Source organism: Perissodus microlepis, chromosome 13 (assembly GCF_051167445.1).
Source record: "Perissodus microlepis isolate ML-2025 ecotype Zambia chromosome 13, ASM5116744v1, whole genome shotgun sequence".
NCBI lineage: Eukaryota > Metazoa > Chordata > Actinopteri > Cichliformes > Cichlidae > Perissodus > Perissodus microlepis.
The window spans coordinates 4,966,643-4,985,171 of record NC_140473.1 but is presented as its reverse complement, the minus strand read 5'-3'; the positions used below and the strand labels follow the sequence as shown (position 1 = coordinate 4,985,171).

The window sequence follows — 18,529 nt, the reverse complement described above, 5'->3', positions numbered from 1 at the left end:
GGCCCCACCTTATCATGCGAATTCCTGAGGTCAGATGGCCCAGGATGTGAGTGGGCGTTAAGGCGTCTGGGAAGGGATCTCAAAACTGGATTATAGATGGCAGAGAGTTGGTGTCGTAAACCCCCGCCTCTGTTCAAAGATGGTCGCTCACAGTGGACATAGATGGCTTCTTTCACTCCTCTTTCAAACCATCTGTCCTCTCTGTCCAAAATGTGAACATTGGCATCCTCGAAAGAGTGTCCTTTATCCTTAAGATGCAGATGGACTGCTGAGTCTTGTCCTGTGGAGGTGGCTCTTCTGTGTTGTGCCATGCGCTTGTGAAGTGGCTGTTTGGTCTCTCCAATGTAGAGGTCTGGGCATTCCTCGCTGCACTGTACAGCATACACCACATTGTTAAGTCTGTGTTTTGGCGTTTTGTCTTTCGGGTGAACCAGTTTTTGTCTGAGCGTGTTGCTGGGTCTGAAATGCACCGGGATGTCATGCTTGGAGAAAACTCTCCTAAGTTTTTCTGATACACCGGCTACATAGGGGATGACAATGTTGTTGCGTCTGTCCTTCTTATCCTCCCTCGTTGGTGTCTGGTCTTCTTTTCTGTGCCTCTTTGCTGACTTTAAGAACGCCCATTTAGGATAGCCGCACGTTTTGAGTGCTTCCTTTACATGTGTGTGTTCCTTCTTTTTTCCTTCAGGCTTAGAGGGAACATGTTCTGCCCGGTGGTGTAGGGTCCTAATTACTCCAAGTTTGTGTTCCAAAGGGTGATGGGAGTCAAAGAGGAGGTACTGGTCCGTGTGTGTGGGCTTCCGGTAAACTTCGATGTTGAGTTTGCCGTTCTCTTCAATGTGCACAGCGCTGTGGATAAAAACATCAAGTTCACCAGGGAAGACACAAAGGACAACTGTTTGCCTTTCCTGGACAGCGCTGTGCACATTGAAGAGAACGGCAAACTCAACATCGAAGTTTACCGGAAGCCCACACACACGGACCAGTACCTCCTCTTTGACTCCCATCACCCTTTGGAACACAAACTTGGAGTAATTAGGACCCTACACCACCGGGCAGAACATGTTCCCTCTAAGCCTGAAGGAAAAAAGAAGGAACACACACATGTAAAGGAAGCACTCAAAACGTGCGGCTATCCTAAATGGGCGTTCTTAAAGTCAGCAAAGAGGCACAGAAAAGAAGACCAGACACCAACGAGGGAGGATAAGAAGGACAGACGCAACAACATTGTCATCCCCTATGTAGCCGGTGTATCAGAAAAACTTAGGAGAGTTTTCTCCAAGCATGACATCCCGGTGCATTTCAGACCCAGCAACACGCTCAGACAAAAACTGGTTCACCCGAAAGACAAAACGCCAAAACACAGACTTAACAATGTGGTGTATGCTGTACAGTGCAGCGAGGAATGCCCAGACCTCTACATTGGAGAGACCAAACAGCCACTTCACAAGCGCATGGCACAACACAGAAGAGCCACCTCCACAGGACAAGACTCAGCAGTCCATCTGCATCTTAAGGATAAAGGACACTCTTTCGAGGATGCCAATGTTCACATTTTGGACAGAGAGGACAGATGGTTTGAAAGAGGAGTGAAAGAAGCCATCTATGTCCACTGTGAGCGACCATCTTTGAACAGAGGCGGGGGTTTACGACACCAACTCTCTGCCATCTATAATCCAGTTTTGAGATCCCTTCCCAGACGCCTTAACGCCCACTCACATCCTGGGCCATCTGACCTCAGGAATTCGCATGATAAGGTGGGGCCAGGTTTCACAATGAACACACCCGAAACTCTGGCTGATTGGGACCCACACCCAGTTTCACACCTTGGCTCAGGCGATTAGAAGATCATCAGGGGGTCCTTTTGTCCCTCTGTGGGGGGATACTCCCACTAGGTTTATATCTGGGACTCTCCACCATTTGACCTTAGAACTGAAGAAGCTTCTCGGATGAGAGGTGAAACGTCTTCAAGTAAACTTAAAGAAGTCCAGACGCTTTTCTTTGCAAGCTCCTTTGACCACACATCAGACAGTAAGAACAAGCAAGGTGGAGCGGTCAAACGAGACACATTAATGGATAAAGTTGATCAAGGCAACAAGGCTATATGTGAGGCTCTGCAGAACCTCACCACTCACATTGCCAGCCTCCAGCAGACCGTTAAGCCTCAGCACATGAGAATGGCTGAACCACCTGACCGGAAATACCAATCACAGCCAAGGAGCACAAACGTTAGACAGTGCCAGCAGTGTCAATCATCCAATACAGGAAACAAATGTGACCACTGTTACAAATGTGGCAGTACGGAACACTGGGCAGCAGGTTGTCGTAGGAAAAAGTGCTCAGCTAATTCAAGTAAGATCGAAATCATACTTAACCCTGAAGGGGAGAAGCACCAAACCGACCCATTCAGCCTCAAAGCACCCCTCACTGGTAAACAACAACAAATGGCGAAGCTGGTAGGCAAAAGATGCCAGGTCCGTGGCTTCTTAGGAGGTGTGGACACCACAATATTGTGGGACACCGGCTCACAAGTAACGATAGTGGGGACGAACTGGAGAAAGAAACACCTGCATGATGCTGAAATGAGGTCAGTGGAAGAGCTGCTCGAAGAGGGAGCTTTAGAGCTCTCAGCTGCTAATGGGACCAGTATTCCATATGAAGGATGGATAGAGACTGAGTTCAGCCTGTCCAAAAATGCTGTGGCTGGGATGACCAACAGTCCCGTCCAAGTTCCAATCCTAGTCGCCAGTGGTGACATTGAATGCCCCATCATCGGCTTTAATGTGATAGAAGAATTAGCTTTGAGAAATGACACCAGCAAAGACTGTATCCCCCCAGGGCATATGCTGGACAGATTGTGCTCAGCATTTGAGGTGGGGCGCAAAACTGGAAGAGCTGTCCTGTCTGTCCTAAAGAAACACACGCCTGACAGCCATCCCCACATAGCCCGAGTAGGAAGGCGACCTGTGACCATCCCGAAGCGTAACATGATGACAGTGCAATGTGGTTGGCTAAATAAGAGTGTGTTGAGTGGGTCACATGCAGTGTTGGAGCCGAACTGTGAGACACCATGGCCAGCAGGCCTAGTTGTTAGAGAACAGCTAATTCAGCTCCCCTCAGAAGGTGATGCTAAAGTTGCAGTGACTGTGGAAAACATGACTGACCATGATATCACCCTCTGTGGTCGCACTACACTGGGGTGGCTGCACAATGTTGATGCTATCTACATGCCACATGTAAAATGTATGGAGGGGGAGCTTTCTAAGACATCAGACGGAAGTACTTCCTTACCCACAGTGCAGTCCAGCCAGACAACAAAAACTGAGCCCTGGGACCCACCAGTGGATTTGAGCCATCTGACAAGTGACCAACAGCAGCAGGTAAAACAGATGCTGAGGGAGGAATGCAATGTTTTTGCAAAAGATGACTGGGACACGGGATGCATTAAAGATCTAGAGCTGGAGATACAGCTAAAAGACAAAGTGCCTGTGCAAAAGACATATAATGCAATCCCCAGACACCTTTATCAGGAGGTAAAAGCACACATACAAGACTTACTCAATCGGGGCTGGATCCAAAAATCTTGTTCTTCATATTCTTCGCCTGTGGTATGCGTCAGGAAGAAAGATGGTGGCCTTCGCTTGTGTGTAGACTATAGGCTCCTGAATGCAAAGACACTGCCCGACAGACATCCCATCCCGAGAATACAGGAGATCCTGGAAAACCTTGGGGGCAACTCCTGGTTCACAGTATTGGACCAGGGAAAGGCTTATCACCAGGGTTTCATGAGTGAGAACAGCAGACCCTGTACCGCATTTATAACACCATGGGGACTCTATGAGTGGGTTAGGGTCCCATTCGGCCTTACTAATGCCCCAGCAGCATTCCAGCGCTACATGGAGGGATGCCTGGGAGACCTCAGGGATGAAATGTGTGTCCCATATTTGGATGATGTACTCATCTTTAGCTCAAGCTTCGAACAACACATCCAAAATGTGAGGAGAGTGCTACAGCGACAAAGAGAATGTGGTATCAAATTAAGGCCACAGAAGTGTGACTTTTTCAAACGTGAAGTCTGCTATGTGGGGCGAGTGGTTTCAGCAGAGGGATACAAGATGAACCCCAAAGAAGTTGAAGCAGTGCAAGCACTGAAACAGGAGAAACCATCGACCGTGAGAGAGGTGAGAAAGTTGATGGGTTTCCTTAGCTACGACAGACCCTACATACAGGACTTCTCAAGGACAGCCAAACCCCTCTATGAACTCTTAGCAAAGCCTAAGTCTGAACACAAGCAGCGTGGAAAGAGTAAGGAGTGCCACCGCAAATCTGCCCAGCTGCCACCATCCCATCCAATCCAGTGGATGACAGTTCACCAAGAGACATTGGACAAAATAGTAAACCAGCTGACAAACCCACCAATCATGGCATATCCAGATCTAGAGAAGCCATTTGTTCTTCATGTAGATGCCTCTGAGGATGGTTTGGGTGCAGTCTTGTACCAGCGTCAAGGGACTGCCCTGAGAGTCATAGGCTATGGATCACGGACACTGACAGCTGCAGAAAAAAACTACAAGCTACATTCAGGCAAGCTGGAATTCCTGGCACTGAAATGGGCCATAACAGAACGCTTTCGTGATTATCTGTTTCATGCGCCTCATTTTACTGTGTACAGTGACAATAACCCGCTGACATACGTCATGAAGTCAGCGAAACTTAATGCAGCTAGACACCGCTGGGTGGCGGAGTTGGCAGATTATCGGTTCACTCTTAAGTACAGGCCAGGGGCAGCGAATCGAGATGCAGATTTCTTATCAAGAAGAGGAAAGCCCATTGAAGACATCATGCAGGAATGCACAGAGGAATGTCAGCAAGATGACATTGAATGTATTGGGAAAGCCCTAGAGAGAGAGAAAACAGGAGAAATGAACTGGATCTCAGCTGTCACCTGTAATGTCAACGCGCTGCCAGAGGGATGCATCGTCTCAGAACCAATTCAGCCGTTTGCAGTTGACGACATCAGAGACGCCCAGGATGCAGACATAGCCATAAACCGAGTTTTGTCCCTGAAAAGAACACACACCTACCTGAAGCATAAAGAAAAGATGGCGGAGAGTGAGGCAGTTAGGTACCTTCTTCGGCAGTGGCCCCATTTGCAGATTGATGGAGATGGCATTCTGAGGCGTGAGACCACCAGGAGAAAACAGTTTGTTGTTCCTGACTCATTAAAGCCCATGGTCTATAAACATCTACACGAGGAGATGGGACATTTAGGAGCAGACAGGATGGTTGCTCTAGCCAGGGAGCGCTTCTTCTGGCCTAAAATGAGGCAGGAAATGGAGCACTATGTCACTCAGGTGTGTCGCTGTATAAAGAAGAAGAAGCCTAACAGAATAACCAGAACACCAATTCAGAGCATTGAAACCTCTGCGCCGTTTGAGATGATATCCATTGACTATCTGCATTTGGACAAGTGCACAGGAGGTGAAGAATACATACTCGTAGTTGTGGATCATTTCACCAAATATGCCCAGGCATATGCGACAAGGGACAAGTCTGGGAAGACTGTGGCAAGAAAGCTCTTTGATGACTTTATCATGCGCTTCGGTTTCCCATCCAAAATACACCATGACCAGGGGAAAGAATTTGAGAACAATCTTTTCCGCAAGCTTCAAGGCTACTGCGGTATCAGCCATTCTCGTACCTCCCCGTACCACCCACAGGCCAATCCTGCAGAGCGCTTCAATAGGACACTCCTAGGTATGCTCCGGACACTTGATGAATCTCAGAAGTCAAGATGGAAAGACCATTTGAACAAAGTAGTTCATGCCTACAACTCGACTGTGCACGAAGCAACAGGATTTTCTCCATTCTTCCTTCTCTTTGGCCGTGAACCAACCTTGCCTATCGACCTGCTCTTCCCAAAACGAGAAGAAGAGAAGAGTCAGTCACACAGTGGCTATGCAGAGAAATGGAGAGGAGTTATGCAAGAGGCATATACAATTGCGAGGCAGAACATGAGAAAGAGTGCAAGAAGGGGACAGAAAAACTACAATCAACGTGCATGGAGCTCTGTGCTTCAGCCAGGTGACCATGTCTTGGTGAGAAATCTCACACCCAGAGGAGGTCCTGGGAAACTGCGCAGCTATTGGGAGGATATGATTCATGTCATCACCGAAAGGAAAGGTCCTGATAGTCCAGTGTATGTGGTTGAGCCATTGCAGGGGACAGGAAGAAGACGAGTGTTACACCGTAACCTACTGTTGCCGTGTCCTTACCTGGTTGACGAGTCTGGGGTGTGCGAAAGCAGCCTGAAAGAGAAAAGCTGTGGAAACAAACAGAGACAGTCGGCAAGAAGACATCATCAGACCAAGCCCGATACTGACCAAACAGACACAGGCAGTTCTAGTGAAGACGACTGTCACATGTGGACAGCACTCAGATATGCCGATCTACCCCTCAACCCAGAAGCAGAGGATTTCTGCCCCCGGAGTGAAGCACTCGGAGAGAAGTCTGAGCCTGCTTTCAGAGCAGAGGGGCATCCTGAAGAGGAACAGGTGGAGGAGAGACACAGTTTGGAGGAGGAGGTTGAAGCTCCAGCTGTTGGACCCGAGAGGGAGCAGAGCGATGCTGAGACATGGAGGCACAAGCCAAAGAGAATGAGACAGCCCCGGCGTGTCTACACATATGAAAAACTAGGCCAGCCAACCGTCCAGCAATGGAGCACGTGCCCTGTCAGTGTGAACAGCCCTTCAAGTGCCATCCATCATTCCTCTGTCCCACCATCATTCATGTATCCTTTACAGTATGAATAGATATAACAGAAAAACACAGTCAACTTCACAAGAGAGTTTAATCTAAGCGTAACATTACAGTTGCAGTTAAAAGAGAAACAGGTACTCTGAGCATTATTACTATAATAAATAGAGGGAAGGTTAATCATTCTAGCGTCAAAGAGTTAAGACAGTAGTGGGTACAATATGGGTTTAATGAACTCATGGTTTTGAAATGTGTAATCACATGATGTTGGGGTGTAAATGGTATTTTCCTTGTCCCACTGCGAAGATTCGGCGGGCCCACCAATGCTTCGAGGGATAACCCACCCTTCAGTACAAAAAGACTATGAACATTTAGTTTTGTATTGTGACCATGAGAGACTTGTCCTGAGATACTAAGAGATGGTATAGCCTCTCACCCAGTAATGTGTAATATGTGTGGAAATACTTGTTTGCTCACTCATCTTTGGTTAAATGTTCTATTTTTGGTAAATTGTCAAAGATTAGAAAGAAAATGTGTGGCAACATTTTTCTTTTGTGGGGGAGGGTGTTGCGCTCTGAAAGTAGTTTAAGAAAACTTAAATTTTTCTGAATTGTTGGGAAAATCTTTAAAGACTATTCTTATTTAATTGTGTTTTGTTTTTGGACACATTTCTAGTTAATTTTTGTAGTTTACTGGCTCCAGGAGGTCAGAGTTCAGATGTGTGATGTCATCAGTAAGCGCAGAAAAAAACAAACAGTGTCTGAGACGTGAGGAAGCGATGTTTTGCTGATGATACGCTATGCTGCCTGTAAACTCCAAACCTGAACTGAGGAGAATAAAGTTGCAAGAAAAAGGAGAATGGAGTCATGTCTCTCTGAGGGTGCAACACCTGCAGTTGCGTTACAGTTGCACTGGACGTAGCGCAGTAGCATTTACCATCAGTTGTGCAGTTGTACTAAGATGTGCAGGGAATAGACAGGGTGGAGCAGTCTACAACGGAGGAGTGGAAATACCAACATTACTTTTATTTTTATTGCATAAAAACACAGGAGGGTGATGGTAAAGTACAAATTGTGTCCAGGACAGAAACAGCCACACTGTACTGCTAACACAACATCAGGTCTTTGCAGACATCTACACAAACAACGTGCCAGCACAGAGCCAGCAGAGACACATCTTATTTATCACCATGTAACAAAGTGAGTGATGAGTAGTCAAGCTTAGAGCGCTGTAGCATTCATTTTAGAATCACAGTGGCAACACTTTGAAGTCTATGTGGTGGTTTTCTACTTTGTTTTGTGTTCAAATGTAACCTTAAAAGAAAAACTGCTCTTTTTAAGAAAAGGATTTATCTTATTATCTGGGACTGTAGCCGAAGGTTCATACTGGTAACTGGTAATTATGTCACAGTGTATTTCAGGACATGCTACTGAGCAACATGAAAGAAATATAAAAACAAAAAGCAGCATAACAAATTACTTTTTACTGGGAAGTAATCAAATTCATTTCTTTTAAGTAATTGTAAAACTAACACTAGATATGACCGTAATGTTATTAAACAGATTTGGTTACAAAAATCCAAACAAAGCATTGGGTTTGGCTCCGAAACTGTCAGCCTGCTGGTTGACGTGAACAGACGTGAACAGACAGCCTGCTAAGGAGTCAAATTCCTGTTAGCTCGCTGTATTGGTTCACCTCCATGCACCTCCACCTCAATGCATCTGGAACTATTCAAATTTTATTCGAGTGGCTAAAAGGTTTATGAAACAGCAGCAGGTTCTACATGTCAGTTTTGTAAGAAACTACACAAAACATGTAGGTGGCTATGAAGCAGTTCGTTGGAAAAGTTCATCTGATAACAATGTTATGTTCCCGATACCTGTTGAAACTTGTGTTTTTAAGCCATTAGAGCCACTAGAAATGCAGTTTATGAGTGACAGCCAACTTACAAGGAAAGGGCAAATGCTCAGACATGAGGATGTTTTTATTTATGCATTTTACTCGCATAAAATTACATGTAGTGACTGATGAATGCGAGAATATAGCATCATTTTGTAATTGTTTATTAATACTGTTTGCCCTTACTAAATGGTCTATGCTACTTACTGTATTTGTTTTATACATAAAATACTTTCGGTTGTTCGAGCTCATTTAAATAATACGTGTTCCCCTCCCAGCATATGTTTCAATGCAGGTGTGATTTGACGGTTGATGCTTAAGGTCTCTTCCTCTCTGGGTTTTGGATCACAACCAAGGCGACAGTCCCCTCAGCTCTCTGCCACTGGTATCTACGACAGAGAAAGTCACTGCATGTAAAACCACACTGGAAACCCTGGAGAGTTCACTTTCAACACTTTTGATCCAATAATTTGTACACTCAGTGAAAGAGTTTGTGATTTACTGACAACTTGATATTGACTTACTGGCTCTGCTCGGGAATGAGCAAACTGTCTCCTGCAGAAAGACTGAACTCCTGCTCATTCATAGTCACTGTGGAAGATCCCTCCTAAGAAAGATGTAGAAGAGGAAGGGAGATTTACATGTGCGTCCAGGGACAGACTGTTGGGACAGACTCTGCATACATACCAACTGCCAAACCCACACATCAGTTTGAGGTGTTGTCATCTCTGTGAGTCCAGGTCCGAACACCATCGCCTGTTGGGGAGGCAGTAAAAGAGTCTTGTTTATCACTATCATTACCTACAACACGTCTAGTCTCCTGTTATTTCAACAATAATTATACCTTTGACTTGTACTTTTAGTATCAAAACATCCTTTCTGCCGGATAGACCGTACTATACAGTTGTGGTCAGAAGTTTACAGACACTCATCATGGGCATGTAATTTTGTCATAGTAATTTTGTTCCAGTAGTTTCCAGTTCAGGATAGGCTTGTGCCTTTGTGGACCCTGGATTGTCCCTGAAAGTCCGAGCCAATACCCTCTCATGTGAGGGAGACAATTTGTGTCTTCTTGTGGTGGCACACACATTAAACCTGTACTTACAAATATTTATTTAAGGTGTGATCTTGCAATCTACAGTTACTTAGTGCTTTCAAACAAATCTTGTTTATACTGGCAAAAAGAAACAACCATTGCCAGCAGTCAACCATGATCTCTGACAAGAAGCTGGTCTTAAAGGACACTGCAGAACCTTCAGGATTGCTTATTAAAAGAAATAAGTGAACGCATGTTTATATTTGAGTGCGTTTGTACACGTTTGACCCTGCGTGGATTTAAGACATTTTTTTTGGTTTTTTGTAACTAATTAAAGATGCGTGCTGTGCAATCATTCCACTTTGGGGGGAAAAAACACAATTGAAAGAAATCATGAAAACCAAAATTGTAACTATATATGAGTGCAGGCCTAAATGAAATGTTTTACTGAAAATGGCTGAAAAAAACCCTGATCAACCATCTCATATAAGATCATTACCTGACACTAGGTTTCTTACCTCAGTCTCAAACTGAGCTCCGAACATGTCGATGGGCCTGCCATTCCCCAAAGACGGTCTCTGTTTTTCCAGCCAGTCTTTGAAGGAGAAGGGCGTCATCACGTTCATGGTGTTCAGCTGGAAAGGAGGTTCCCTGAAGACTTCATCTATCCATCCAATAATAAACAATGACACCAGCTCAAAGTTTATAGGGACTTACAATTTCCTCTGAACAACTCACTTGGATCAGGTTTTCCTGTTTTGCACTGCTTGGATGCCATGAACCTGAAAGTAAAATGCAGTCAAGTCAACATACTTAAAAGAAAGAGCATGATCTCAGTAAGACTTGTAAAGATGAAAAGATGCCTTACTCCTTGATTATTGGCACCAGCTGGGTTCCTAGATCCTGACAGTAGAACCATTTTTCAAATAGGATGTCAGTGGAGTTGTCTACATGGTACCTGAGAGCACAAATACATGCTAACATAAAAATCTGTTTACAGGACAAATGTGTTTCACTAAGATCTAAGACTCAATTCAATAACATTTTTATTTATCTATTGTAGGACCCTACAATAAAACAGAACAAAGTAGCTGCTGATGAAGATAGCCACTTAATTAAATCCAAGGCATCACTTAACATTTATCATTTATATATAAAAAATGTAGCCAGTGGTGTAAATACATATCATTAAAGGTTTATTTGTTCAAATAATTAATCCTTAAGCAAAATGTGCTGGGTATAATCTGAAGTATACCAGTCCCATAAATTTTATTTGACCAGATTCGATAAAGTTAGACATTTTACATTGTACTTATTTTTGTTCTTGCTTGTACTTGAAAATTGATTAATTAATTAAAGTAGTTTAAGTCAACATTTTGGGCATACATTTTTATGAGTGTAGTTTTAAGTCTTGCTTAATACAGCATGCTGTCTATTTAGTAAATTATGGTCCTGTATAGAGAAAAACAGACAGTAAGGAGAGTATTTGTAGAGCAGGGGTGTCCAAGTCCAGCCCTCGAGAGCTACTATCCTGCAGCTTTTAGATGCAGCCCTACTCCAACACAGCTGAATCAAATGATTGGATTACCTCCTCAGCATGGCATCAAGGTTGGCAAAGGCCTGATAACAAGCCATTCATTTGATTCTGGCGTGTCGGAACAAGGATGCATCTAAAAGCTGCAGGACAGTAGCTCTGGAGTGGTAGTAGGACTGGAGTTGGACACCCCTGCTTTAGAGTATAGCCGGCTTGTGATTTATGGAGGTTCAGGAGTGCCAGAATGAATTAATTAGCGATACCATTAAATGATTAATTAAATGTTTACTAAATTAATTCAATTTGGAATTTATTAATTACATAAATAATTAATTTACTGCCTATTCATTTTATTCAAAACATGTAATAATTTATTTATTTATTTCCTATTCTAATTAATTAATGACATGTTTAATAAATGAAATTATATATTTAATTATGTATTTATTTCACATTTTAATTAATTATTGACACAATTGATTAATTATTTAATTGCGTATTTATTTAATGATTTTGGCACTCCTGGCCCTCCAATTCACATGGGGACTGTTAAATCCCCAAAATGCTGCTGTAATTTGATCATGTTGTCAGATTTGAATTTGATTTTATTTGTTGTAAAAATGTAAATTTGTTACATACTTACAAGGTAAACATTCAAGTTTATATCGAATCTGGTCAAATAAAATATATTTAACTGGTTTACAGTTTATACCACACGTTTCATTACTGATCTTTGAAAAACCTATTTTTATGTCAGCTGAGTTTTAATTAAACTTATTGCCTCGTGTTTATGAGGGCAAAGAATCTTTTCTTTTTAAGTATCCTGTCATGTTTATGACCATTCATCATTTTTCTGCCGTCAACAACTCTCTAAGAAAAAATTCAGAAAATCAAAACTGCCACAGCAGTGAACCTCAGGCAGTCGGTTTCAGTGAGCAGTCTTCTCCTTTCCATCACCAAGCCCACGGTGTTAGCCTGCCTCTGGGGGGAGTGAGGGATCCGAGCTGGCAGCAGAAACATCTAGAATTTGAGACAAAAAGTAGTGGAATGCACAGTGAAGAAGATTCACCTGAGATAAAGCTTATTGCGCAAGCTTGCTGTGCTTCCTTATTTCTAATCAGCAGAGAGCGATGGGAACTGGAGCAGAAAAATACTTTCCAGGAGGGTTTAGTGCAGTTGTCTATCTCAACCAGCATTTCACTATTATGTATACAAAAAATTTATTCCTGTTTTGAAAGATGACCAAATAATTTCAATGTTCTCTGTTAAATAAGTATCTTACTACAAATTTAGAGCTAACACACTACATTGTGGGGGGCCTAAGAGACCTGGGCCCATCCCGACTGGCTGTGAGAAGTATTTTCTTAGGTCTTATCTTCAGTTACTAAATGTGGTTTTGTTTGGGCGCTGCTGTAGACGGCTCAGGTTGTGACATGGGTTACTGAACTTGTATGACTTCCTTATGTCTAAAAGATATCTACACCAGTCTCATCGGAAAAACCCAATTGTTAACAAATTGGTTTTCGCAGGTTTTCTTCCTCCTTTTCACAGGAGGAGTATACTTCAGGGTCTGTCAGTGCAAAATGGGAGGAAGGGGCTACAGCATGCAAGTCAATGCATCAAATATATTTTCTTTTGAAAGTATAAAAAATGTGGAGAATAAATGGTTGTTCGAGCTGAAAATTTCAGTAAAGTTCAGTGGCTCTGCAGCTCTCTCTCACTCTTTCTCACTCATCTGATATTTAATTACAATCTCTTTGTTTAAGTGAATAGACGGCCTGTCTCAGGCTTCACAATTAATAATGATGGATTGGGAACTGTTTTCTTAATCTTTTCACACAAGTATTAAAAATAATAATCTGTGCAATTAAAAGGCCCAGACCAAATTACTCTGTACCCATCCAGAGGTAGAATCCTGCAGCTGCTCTTGCATAAACAGCTTAATTAATGCTTTTTTAAAAAGTGTTCTTTATGTTTTATGCAATTTTACAGTTAAATTCCATCTGAATGAATGAATGTGTATTTGTGCACAGCAAAGTACGAAGCAGAAACATAAAAGTCTAGAGCTTACCTCTCCCTCTTTGATGTGTACATCCTTGTGTTTACCATTTTCAATCACCTTCAGACACATGTCCCCCTTCAGCTGGTAGAATAACTACTTAATACAGAGAGAGAAAGACAAACGAAGAATGGCAGTGGGTTAAATACATGTTATAAATATTTATTTGCAGGCATCAGCAGATACTTCAGTTGTGAAAAACGGTTAGTCACAATTAACATAAAGACATCTCAGACCAACCAGTCAAGGTTCAGTCTGGATAATGTAGTACATCAATACTGAAAGAACCACAACACAGAGGGTCCCAAATGCAAGGAATCAAATGTCAATATTATGTTTAGCTTCTTGATATTTCTTAAAGGGCAGTGAATCCTTTCAGCTACTTTAGTCAAAAGTATTTCCATTGGCAGAAATGTAGACACTCCGTGCTTCGTGTTAGGAACAAAAAGATCCTACACTGATTGATCAAAATCAAAATTATTAACCTAGAGAGGACATGCTGAAAAATCACATGAAAAAACAATGCAGCAGGCTAGCCTAATTTACCAAAATTTTATTGCAGCAAATCAATCAAATGGTCCTCAGTAGTTTGTATGGACTCCACGAGCATGTATGCATGCCTGGTAATGTCAGGCATGCTCCTATTGAGATGGCGGATGGTGTCCTAGAAGGTCTGGACCGGGACATCACTGAGCTCCTGGATAGTGTGAGGTGCAACCTGGTGGCATCGGATGGTCCCAGAGGTGAGCATGGAGGCCAGTAAGTGGTAATTCTTTCATTCTCAATGAACTGCCTGGAATGTCTCACCACATGAAGCTGGGTGGGTATTGTCGTGCACGAAGAGCAACTCAGACCTTCCGTGGCCCTGTCCAGCTCTCCTAGAAAAACTGCCTGTCTCTGTGCTGGGAGACACAGCAAACCTTATGGCAATGCCACATATTGCTCTGTCATCCTTGAGGAGTTCAACTGCCTCAAGAACTACCTCTGTAGTGTCCACATATCACCTTCCTTTAATTTTTTTGAGCAGCATATTTACCACCCTGCTCATCCATGAAAACTAAAAGGTCAGAGGTGGGTAGAGCAGCAGTAGGACCCTAATAGAACAGGCTTTAATGACAAGAAATGACAGTTACTAAGTCAGATACAGCATGAAAGGAGCAGATGGAAGGGAGGCGGGTGGCAAAGTGGCTTGCAGATGTGTAGCAACTGACAAAGCAGTTTAAATAGAGCACCACATATAGCCATATATGTGATGTGTGGATTGTATCACTCGAGCCTTCAGCTGATATGAGTGGGCATTTCTTGGAACTGCAGCTGACCTTTACTTCATGGCCTGTTTGAACAAACACCATGTTTAGATTTACAAACAAAGAGCTCATACGTGACTCTGATTCAACTGATTGAGTGTGATGCAGTTGGTGTTCAGCAAGAAGCATGACAACAGTCTCCAGGATGTAGGCACACGTTTCTCTCTCAGTGAGGAGAGTCACTGAACAAGAAATGTATGGATAATCAAATAATCAGCCTCAATTAAAATCAAAAGAAGAAAACCCATAGAAATAATAATAATGATAACATTCATGAGCCAAACCAGAAGCTTATCTTCCTGTGTTATGGCATAAATATTTATGACAGTCAGATTCCTCAGACTGGCTCAGGCATTTAGTGGGTTTGGTTTGGTTTTTCTTTTTTTCCCACAATCTGCCAAGCGCATCAAAACTTACTGGATGGCATTTCTAATCTAATCTTTCTTCCTTTCTATTTTTAAACACAAACTCTGTTACAAGAACTGTAGTTTCCATATAATTATGTTATATTAAGAGAGTCATAGTTACCATGTCAGAAATTACCACAACACTAAAAAGGGTATCCAAGAGTCATGATTCAGTAGCAGTGAATGTTTAATGTTGTGAAAGTGGCTGTCAGCTGACACACTTTATACTTTGACACAGAAGCAAGGAAACCCAGTAGCAGCAGCTGGCCAAAATAGCCTAACCAAGCACTGCAACACTTGGGTGGAACTGGCCCTAAAAGGACAAATGAAGCAACTTTGCAGAAAACTGTGAGAAGCTAACTAATGTTGTCTTTTGTATTAAATTGTAGGTTCTTCTGCTTCCATAATCCATGTTTGTTGCTGGAATGAGGGAAAAAAAGAGACTAGTCCAACTCTCACCTCCTCCCCTTCCTCTATGTGATAATCCTTCCTGGTGTTAGGGCCTCCGACAAACATGACAAGCAGCTGGGAGAAGTGCCTGAGACAAAGAGGAATTAAAATCATGTCAGTGCATGCACTGCGTGTCCTCGCAGTTCAACTGTCTGAATCCCAAGTGTTCAAACTGCCACATAAATTACACATTGCTCAATAATTACAAAACTCAATTCACATTTGCAAAGAATAAAGAGTGAGAGTGTAGCTAAGAGTAAATGCGTTACTTACATGAGTTTGTTGCACACTGGGGGCAGGAAAGCATTCTGATTTTCTGCAATCCAGTGTTCCACATTGACCTGAAGAGTACTGCTGTTCATTTTGATGTGATTTGTGCTGCAGAATGAAACCTCTGGGACTGACCTCTCTGTCTGGTGTAATGACTGCTTTAAGCAAGAGGACACATAAAGTCCAAAATGCAGAAGTGGGAGTAAGCAAATCGGGGTGGAGCACAAGGGTTAAAGGTTGTTGTTTAATAAGTAACATAATGCTGTCCTGCAGACCAAATGGAATCCTTTGCAACATGCACAACGCCACGATGGGAGCAGTTTTTACCCGGCCTACGCTGTACAAAGGGTATTTGAGGTCTAGTTGAGGTAAAAAATTATTCTCACTCAGTTTCCTGCTTCATTGGTGGTTGTATATTTTGGTTGGGTTTCAATCAACTTGTAATTAAAGTCAGTTCCTTTAATTTTCTATTTTTATTTAAGTGAAAGCACACAAGTTACACTTATTGTGCATTTTTTTGTGTAATCTAAAACTGTTGGGTTGATCTGACTTTAAAACAAACAAAAAAAAACTTGCTTAAATCGTGTGTTACCAATTCATGTAATAAAATTAAGTTGTTCTCTGTTTTTTCAGTGGTGTTTTTTTTTTTTTTTGGGGGGGGGGGGGGGGGGGGGAATTGTGTATAACATGTAAAATATTTAGCATCTTCTTAAAATTCAAGATAGCATAAAAGTTAAAAATCAGACCTGTATGCTCATTTCGAACCAGAAAACTGTCCTGGGGTCACTCAGGCCAATCAAACTTTTTATTTTATGGATGGATGGATGGATGGATGGATGAATTTGTGGATGCTGCATCCTCCAGCCTAAAGAGGAGAGGGACCAGAGGCCATTCTGGCTCATTATCAGCACACGCTTCAAAAGCTACAAAACACATGGGTGTACAAACATGGTGAACAAAAAACATTGATCTACTTGGATTTTCCAACACAACCATCTATGAAGTTTACAAAGAATGGTCCAAATAAGAGAAAGCAACACTTTTCTGGGGGAAAATGCCTTGTTTGTGCCAGAGATCAAGGGAGAAAAACCAGGCTGCTTTGTGCTGGTAGAAAGGAAACAGTAACTGAATAATCATTACAACCAAGGCATGCGGAAGAGCTTCTCTGAACCTAACCCCAACAGGTCGCAGCAGATGACATTCTAAAGGGTTTACTAACTTTTGAGAATCAATGATGAGTGAAGATGAAAGTCTGTGTGAGATATTTGGTCATGGGCAAACAATACACTGACCAATAAAAAGAGTCAGGTTTAGTCAGCCAAGCTTACATAAAGCCACAAAAACATCCACCACAAAGAAAACTGAAGTGAAAATGGTAATTTAATCTGTTCAGTATCATATCTGCTGTACAAAGTGTGCTTAGAGTTAAGACATTTAATCAACTGGTAATCACTTAACCTTCAGTATGAAAACAAAACAATTAACTATACTATTGACAATGTTTTTGATGCAAGCTCTGTCGTGTTTTCAGTGTTTTCTTGCCAAGATATGTAGAGCAAGATTCATCACAAGAGCAGTTGCTTCTTCCTTATCGTATTATATTGTGTGACTAATATATTCTTTGCTGAGGAATTATGAGTTACCAGGGAGCAGCAAGTACATCAGAAATTTGAAGTTCAGTGGAATATGAACAAAGAAGTCCTTCAAGTGCTGTTCATAGATATTTAGTAAGTAAAAACCTACCTCCTAGTGGACCAACTTAAAATGACAGTTTTACAAGTAGCTCACATTTTTTTAAACATATACAGCAAAAAAGTATATGCTGTAAGTTATCGAGAGCATAAACAGATTTTGCTGTTGAAACGAAATTTTAGGTAACTTATCAAAATGTAGATAAATGAAGACGTGTAAGTGCACACAGTCATGTGGAATGTTTTAGACAGTTAAAATGTATTTGGTCCCAAAAAAGAGCTTGGGAACATGGTTATACTACTTCTGTTAACCCCATTCAATAAAAAGCTGCGTCTACACTTAAGGCACATTTTTTTATCCTTTCAAATCCATTGTGCTGGTGTGCAGAGGTGTACAAAGTTAAACTACCACTGTCCAAAAACATATTAAACTCGCTGTAGATGCTTTTAAAGGAATTTCCGCCAGTTTATTCAAAGAGTGAAAGTCTGACTTAACTCTATGCCATAAACAAAATAAGAAAAAAGAAAGAAAAGACTTTTATTTATCTAGTTATTGTAACTAAAGCTATATTTTGTTGCACGTATTATTTAGGTTTTTTTCTGTGAGACGGTTCCCCCTCGTGGTCACAAAGGTAATAAAATATCATCCCAATACAACAGTTACGCAGTATTTATTTTGTAGACAGACTGTACATAAAGTCAGAACGCGTCTATCAATTACAATTCAATTAATATTTTTTAACGTACTTTTAATTTTATGAAAACTGTTTAAGCGGGGTCATTCAATAAAGGGATAAAGATTTAATTGGTTCTCTTCCTGTGTGTTCCCTTTAACCCATCACAACCAATATTAGCTTGTGTACACTCAAATTAGTAACGTGACCTCTAATCAACGTATTATATATTTTTATACTTAGTCGTTTTGAAGCTTATTATTTATTTAAGTATTGATTATAGTTTATATGTTATTCCTGATACACTTTTTTAAAGAGAAAATTGGATGTTAGTGCTACCTGCATCCGCTCGTGTTTTGTTGGGCTCATCAGGTTCAAGCTAGGCCTCGGTGGTCACGTGATTTGTGGCCTCACTGAGGCGGTGCCTTCTGCTCAGCGTGCTGCAC

The 18,529-nt window shown here is 41.9% G+C and overlaps 1 protein-coding gene across 3 annotated transcripts; it reads right to left on the bottom strand.

The window, feature by feature from the left end:
• Positions 1-7,747: 7,747 nt before the first annotated feature.
• haao (3-hydroxyanthranilate 3,4-dioxygenase) lies at positions 7,748-18,521 on the bottom strand. 3 transcript variants are annotated; one of them, XM_084947717.1, is made up of 12 exons: positions 18,423-18,501; positions 16,465-16,583; positions 15,722-15,873; positions 15,458-15,536; positions 13,297-13,380; positions 12,139-12,245; positions 10,560-10,649; positions 10,430-10,473; positions 10,210-10,355; positions 9,343-9,411; positions 9,180-9,262; positions 7,748-9,044 (listed from the first exon to the last, which is right to left on the bottom strand). In XM_084947717.1, exons 2-12 carry the CDS (start codon positions 16,573-16,575, stop codon positions 8,972-8,974), a joined length of 1,038 nt encoding a protein of 345 aa, XP_084803843.1. In that variant the 5' UTR covers positions 16,576-16,583; positions 18,423-18,501; the 3' UTR covers positions 7,748-8,971. The 3 variants fall into 3 exon arrangements, with proteins under 3 accessions (XP_084803843.1, XP_084803844.1, XP_084803845.1); XM_084947718.1 differs by lacking the exon at positions 16,465-16,583 and having other exon boundaries at positions 15,722-15,876; positions 18,423-18,521; XM_084947719.1 differs by lacking the exon at positions 16,465-16,583 and having other exon boundaries at positions 18,423-18,511.
• Between the last annotated feature and the right edge of the window lie 8 nt (positions 18,522-18,529).